The following is a 7,500-nucleotide window of genomic DNA, read 5'->3' on the forward strand; positions in this document are numbered from 1 at the left end:
AGTTACTTGTACAGCAGTGTAAGGAGGAGGGAGGTTTATGGATTGACGAAGAGGGAAGGTTTCAGTACAAGTTAATAGGTAGTGTTCTAATGGTTCAGTACCAGTGGGGAGATCACAATAGGGACAAAATCTATCTTCTATACTAATGATCTGCCAACTGCAAAGATAACCAAGGCGTAGTCTGAAAAGAATAGTTGTTAGTTGTCTACGAAGAGATTTAGGCATAGAATGGGGGATAATATTAGTTACCTCAGTATACCACTTAGCAGAGCGGGAACCATCAAGCAAAGACTGCCTAATTAAACTTTTCTTTTGAAGATGACAATAATTGGACATTAACTTTTTGATGTGTGAAAGAGAGGGTCTGCATGCTCTGCTTATAGTGGGATAGCTAAGGGCACTATTTGCAAGACGGTCAGCCTCATCATTTCCATGAATACCTACATGACTAGGTATCCAATTGAGGGTAACTTTTCTGTTCCTTTGAGCATGGGCTGTAGCCATAGTCTTTATGGTGCTGATTAAATGAATATTCTCTTTAAAGTTACGTTTTAGGATACTTTGTATAGCACCTTTTGAGTCGGTGTGGATAGTAGTATGACCATACTTATAAAGGGAATTCTCCAAGGCCTTTGCAATGGCATAGAGTTCTGCCTGTAAGATAGAAGCATGGTCAGAAAGCCTCCAAGCACTGGTAAAGGTATTGGAGAAGACAGCGGAGCCAGCAGCCGGTAGATTCATGTCTACAGACCCATCTGTGAAGTAAACATTAGCAGCACTGGTATCGGCAATGGAGGCCAGAGCTGCACTCTTAAGCTGTTGAGGAGTACATAAAGATTTGAATGCTGGAAGAACAGTATAATTAACATCAATTGGATTAGGGCTCCAAGGGGCTGGAGGGACATATTCTGGATGAAATTTATCATGCTTTACATCAAGTATGACTAACTGAATGTTGACATCTCTAATAGTTTGAATAAGTTTACCAATATAATGATCAGGGGGTTCTAGGTCTTCATGCAAATTTATGAATCTGTTAATTTTAGTTTTCAGAGGGGAATTTCTATTAACTTTTATTGTTTTAATAATTATACAGCAAACACGCATTTTTATTCTATCTGCAAGTGGTAACAGGTTGGTTTCCTGCCTGAGAAGGATAAGCCTTGTCCAAATAGGGGCACCAGTAATTAGTCTCATGGCATTATTTTGTATAACTTCTAGTGAAGATAATAGCCGTGAAGGAAGGGAAATGAGAACAGGGGAGGCATATTCAACCTGTGATCTTACAGCTTGCACATAGAATAATCTCAATAAATGGGAAGAGACTCCTTTTTTTAAAGTGGTAATTCTTTTCATTGCTGAAAAGCGAGAGATAACTTTTTGTCTAAGCAATTTAACCTGTGTGTGAGGGAGAAGTTTATAATTAATATTGACACCCAAGTAAATGAAATTTTGAACCCACTCTATGGGGTTGTTACCAATAAAAAGAGGGGGAGGAGGCTCAAAATACTTGATGGCCATAGCCTTAGTTTTAAGGGGGTTAATTTTCAAACCTAGTTCGTTACATTCATGGACTATTGCATTGAGAGCTCTTTGCATTTTTTGAGACTGATTATGTGTACGAACAGAGTGTGGACATACAATGCAGATATCATCTGCATATATGAACATCTCTATTCCTTGAGGGAGTTCTATAAGCAACAAATTTTCAACAAGAACATTAAATAGGAACGGGCTTAGAATACCCCCTTGTGGGGTGCCATTCTCCAAGGGGAGGAAAGGTGAGGTAGCACCTTGAAAAGTGACTCTTGCCTCACGACCCCGAGTGTACTCTTGAACCCAGGACAGCAGGTGACCTCTAACCCTCTTGCGAACAAGTGAGAAGAGAATAGCAGCCGAACTGGCCAGTTCAAAAGCCTTCTCAAGGTCCAGGAAGACTACTAGCGAGTGTGACTCATTAATGGTGGCCATAAGGTCTGTGATGCATTCATGAGTGCCAACACCATCAGTGAATGCATACAGTCTGTGGTGTAATTTGCCAATCTTCCATTTTAGTCGATTAAGGACCATACGTTCTGCAACCTTCTCCGTACAAGTGATAAGAGCTATAGGCCTATAAGCGTTTTCCTCTTTAGGTTTGGGAACAGGTTGAGTGTCCTGCTGCCTCCAGAGCCGAGGTCTAACCCTTTCAACATGAGTTTTGTTTATGAGTTGAAGGTATATCTCCTTTGCAGGGTCTCCCATGTGTGTAAGCATACTATACGTTATAAGATCTGTACCAGGGGCTGTATCTTTTGTTTTAGAAAGGGCAACATTAAGTTCATCCATGGTGTACAGTGCATCAGTATCATCTGATATGTTGCAAGCTGCAGTGATCATGTTCAACCTAATAGGGTAAAGGACCCTTTGTCTATGTCTGGCCTCAGGAGAGAGGTTATCAGACTTAGAGCGGTTGGCAAACTCTTGTGCCAGTCGTAGCGCCTGAGCTGGAGGATCTGGGTGAGACACCTTTATGGTTGATCTTTTACCAGAGACTTTGTTGAACCAGCCCCAAATCTTTTTCAAAGGAGTAGTGGCATTAATCTCGGCACACCAGTCATACCATTTTTCATTTTTAACCTCTGTAGCAACCTGTGCAGAATGATGTGTTACCGCAACAAGGTTTTGATATAGGGAATCAGTATTGTACCTGCGAAAAAGTTTTCTGATACGATTGAGACGCTTATTCATTGCCTTAATCCTGGGGTTGTAATACCAAGAGTCTTTATAGTTTTTAGTAAAGGGTTTTTTCATTGGCATAGAGGATGCGGCCGCCTCAGTTAACTGTTCACTGAATGTTAGAAGAAGGTTATCAGCGTCTTCCAGAGGTGCAGCAGAGTATCTATCAGCCCATGAAGTCATGTGCTGCTCAAAGAGATCCCATTTGGCGAAATCCGGATTCCATCTCCTAGGAGGAGGAGGTGGGTCAGGTAATTTATCCAACTGAAGAGAGAAACGAGTGCCAAAATGATCACTAGTAAGGACAGGATGCAGGTCCCAGGAGGAGTTGTTGCATATGTCTTGCGAGACAAACGTAAGATCCAGTCTTCCCCCAGCAATATGGGTAGGCATGTCAACATCATTGAGGAGTTTCACACCTGGAAAATCCTCAAGTAAAGAATAGAGATGCTCACCAGTAACATTGGTAGGGGAGGTAGACTTGAGGAAGGGGTGATGTCCATTAAAGTCACCTGAGAAAACAGTACTCTGAGTCTCAGCATCCGCAAAGAGTGGGGTAGCATCAATGTCTCTTGCAGGGCTTTTGTAGATATTGTGTATTGTCAGTGTAGTGTTTAAAAGGGTAATTTGTACACTAAGAGTCTCTGCTTCGTGGCAGTCAATATCTGTAATTCTTTGGGAAGGAATTGTGTTTTTTATTAATGTTAGTAAGCCACGACTAGTGTCAGTGTGGTGGGTTCTGTATATCTTGTAATTTGCAAATTTAAAGGAGGTGTGTTCCCTTAGTAATGTTTCCTGCAAGAGGATGACGTCCGGCCTCTGTACGGCTACCTGAGACTGCAGAATAGCGTACTTTAACCTAATTCCTAAAATGTTCCATTGTAACACATTGATATAGTTATTCACCTGTGGTTGAGGAGAGGAGGGTAAACTCACATCACTGTCGGAGTCTGAGAATTCTAAGTTGTGAGAGCATGAGTAAGCATCTCAATAACGAGCCTAAGAGCAGACTTAAATGTATCATCTACAACTAGGTTGGGGAAGAATTTTTGGATGAGAGTAATAATAGCAGGTTCTAGGAGAGCAGGTTGAAGGAAGAGGTTAAGGATAGCAGAGGAGGAAGATTGAGGAGCTGGAGATAAAGTGTTATGTTGTGGGAGGTGTGGATAATGAAAGTTGGAAGTTGTATTTGTGGCAGGAGAGGTGGAATCATGAGATGTTGAGGGAAGGGGGATGTAGGTATCGTCTGAGGGAGTAGGAGGGTGTTGGTTTGTAACAGGATTTTGTTGAGGTTTAGAGGAAGGTGTAGGTCTGGAGGATCTTGGTGATTTGGGTGGTCTTTGGGGTTGTGATTGGGAGGAAGGGGCAGAGGCTATAGACGGGGAAACAGTCTGTGAAGAAGGAGTTGTTTGTGTAATAGTAGAAGGGTTGGTCGTTGGTGTGACAGAGGTCATTAGGGCAGCAGAGTAGGAGGGGTAAGTTTGGGGTGTAGGATTGGGTAAAGGATTGGCAGGTGTAATATGTTGTTGGGTTTGGGATGGTTGGTTAGGAGTTGAGTTAGATGCAGTAGAGTTGGGAGGGAGTTGGCCCCTCCTCGCATATTCCCTCTTAAGTCTTTCCGGGCAACGTTTGTTCCACGAGTGATGTGCCAGCTTACAGTGAGGGCATCTTGGTTCAGTGGGTTCATCTGCCTTGTATTTAGTGAGGCAGATGGAAGTATCATGCCTCCTTGAACATATTCCACAGACAAAATGAGCAGCATGACAGTTATTCTTATGGTGCCCGTATTTCTGGCACTTGTGACAACGGAGGAGGGGAGGATTATAATCCTCTACTCTAAATTTACCCCACATACCTAAGTTAACTTGATTAGGGGGGGGGCCCAAAAAGGTACATTTAACTTTGTTTGATACACCACCTTCCTTGGGTGTGCATCTTTCAGCATGAATAATACCAGGATATTTAAGTAAACGGTCAGTGTCATATTTGTATGAATAACCGCAGACAATGTAAATTCTACGTTTTTGGGCTGGGTCTAATTTAACAAGAGTTTTAATTGAATTGAGTATATCTTCTGCTGCCTTGTCATGGGGAGAGAGGACCATGTCCCCATCCAAATTCGGTTTAACCGTGATATTGATATTTGGGTATCTGTCCTCTATACCCATGACTTGAGCATAAGCACTATGTTGAGGTGTGCTGACTGCTTTAAACTTAAAGAGTGCAGTAGTAGAAGGGGAAGGTGCAGAAGGTCTCTTACCTTTATTCCTTTGTACATGTATGAAGGACTCAGGGTTGTCGTCAGGCTCTTCTGGTGTATCCTTTGAAGTAGAATCCCTGTCATAAGAACGGGGAGAGGTGGTCCTTGAGGAAGTGATAGGTGTGTCCTCTTCTTGTTCATCATCAGAACTAGGAGGAGCAAGTTGAAGTGCGAAGTCTGTGCTGTCCAAGGAGGTTTGATTGGGCTTCTTAGCAGCTTGGTATCCAGGTGGAGGGGATGAGGAGGCGCCACGTTTCCTTTGAGGAGGAGGAGAAGGGTGAGAAAGGGCTTCAGATTCCATGTCTTCATCAGCAGATTCTGGTTCCTGGAGCTGGTCAGTGGTAGGGTTTGTGTTCTCCATTTCATGAAGAAGTTCCCTATACTCGGGGTTGTGGATATCCTCACTTTCAGGGAGATTAACAGTGGGAACAGCTGGATCTACGTCTCCATCCATGAGTGATGACGTGAAATTTTGGTAGGAAAGTCCGTAGACTGATGTAATCTTAGGCTTCCGAAAAAAGGTATGAAAACCCTTAGAGTAAATCACTGACACTAGCGTAAATAACTAAGGAGCTACCAGCTCAGACGTCTTTCTGCTATGGAAGTTGCAGAGAGACTGCGCATGGCATGATCCGCGATGCTACGTAGAGGAGAACTCTACACTGCGATGAAAGGTTTTAATGTCTGATGTGTAATTCCTCAGAGTAGTACTTTATGGTGTATAAAGATTAAGATTATTATTATTTCTAAGCTTTTGATTTTTGATCTGGTATGAACAACAAAATTGCATTCAATTGAACCCCAACATATCTACTGTGCCACTTGGAAAAAAGAAAGAAAGAAGAAAAAAAAAGAAAATTGGGCGGACCATGTAATAGAGAAATAAAATCTTGGGATTTGCGCAATGAGAGTAAGTTTAAAATAAGTGTTGGTGGCATACGCTCTGCAAGTGTTTGCTGCAGCACATTCTGTAACCACTAGTTTTGGAGTACATAAGACAGTAATTTTGTTTCAATTTTGTACACCGTAGTACACCTTATATCCGACTGATTTGGTGAGTTAGCTACCTCTGTAATATCCAAATCTACAGTTCAAAAGCTCGAAATTATTTGTTTGACTTGATTACATAATATAAATCACCCCACTGAAAATCTTTATTTTTTTTTTTTAAATGTCTTATTTGGTATTCCAAGTAAATAAGATTTGAACTTTCCGTGGATGTATAGAGAAAGACTTCTATTGTTATAACACCGGAAGTTAGAAAATTATCTTCCATCGAGGGGTATGAATCTCGAAGGAGAAGACTGAAACCGATATATTGCTTGTTAATAAGTAGAATATAAGGAAATAACTTGTGTCACAATTTATACTAACAGATATTTACTAAAAAGCTTTGGATCAAATCGTTTCTCTTTTACTAAGCCTTACTGAATACCAGTGAATATCGTTTTTGGTAGTTGAGTCGTACCTAGAGATCGTTTCGTGGTAGTTGAGTCTTACCTGGAAATCATATTCCGTAGATGATTCTTACCTTTGTGTATCACGCGATGATGAACGATTAGTATTCCATCTCACCTGTATTTCCCTTTCACTGCAGGTTGTTGAGTGCTTGGCAGATACCACAGGCGAATTAAGGACACTTCTCGTCTGATCACTGATGGAGATTGCCGTGCTGGACGGCACTGTCTGCCTGGTGCGATGCGGATGACACGTGCGGAACACGATAAGGAAGAGAAGGATGAACACGATGAAAACGAGACCAGCGCCCAACCCCAAAGCAGCTGGGATGAGATGCGAATAACTTCTTCCCTCCAGTGAGGAGGAGGAGTCGTAATTGTTCACATCCGTTGAACTTCCTGTGAATCCTCCACCTATCTCCTCCTTTTCCTTACCACCTCTTCCTCCACCTCCCCCACCTCCTTCATCGCCTTCTACTGCAACTGTTCCTCCTTCCTTAGGTTTAGCTTCCTCCCGTACTTCCGCTTCAAAGGGACCATCTGATATCATAGAATAGTGACAAAGTTTCATATATATATTTATATATGTATATATATATATATATATATATACATATATATATATATATATATATGTGTATATATATATATATATATATATGTGTGTATATATATATATATATATGTATATACTCTATGTGTATATATATATATATATATATATGTATATGGGGTTTAGGATATAGACACACCGCCGGAGAGAGAGAGAGAGAGAGAGAGAGAGAGAGAGAGAGAAGAACCTTGACAATTGCAGGGCTTAGGTTATAGACACATCACCGAATAGCAAACAGTGAGACCGGATGTATCCTTGCATAACTGAAATAAATGTTTTTTAGTATTTGGAGAAATCGCAAATGCAAAATGCCATTCATAGTTATGAAAAAGCGACTGGAGAAAAACATTCTCATTCCATAACATTATTACACAAAATTTTGAAAGTTTACAAAATAGTCTTAAACTATTTACCCTTGATATATAACTTTGAATGTCTTCCTGTTTGCGCGC

General features: G+C 41.2%; 1 protein-coding gene across 1 annotated transcript in view; it reads right to left on the bottom strand.

Moving 5' to 3' along the window:
* Nucleotides 1-7,500, bottom strand: part of LOC137642580 (neural cell adhesion molecule 2-like) — a 277,471-nt gene that overhangs the window by 9,984 nt on the left and 259,987 nt on the right. The window contains exon 13 of the mRNA XM_068375263.1: nt 6,554-6,975. Coding sequence (XP_068231364.1) covers nt 6,554-6,975 — 422 coding nt within the window. The remainder of the gene's footprint in view (nt 1-6,553; nt 6,976-7,500) is intronic.

Source organism: Palaemon carinicauda, chromosome 6 (assembly GCF_036898095.1).
Source record: "Palaemon carinicauda isolate YSFRI2023 chromosome 6, ASM3689809v2, whole genome shotgun sequence".
NCBI classification, from domain to species: Eukaryota; Metazoa; Arthropoda; class Malacostraca; order Decapoda; family Palaemonidae; genus Palaemon; species Palaemon carinicauda.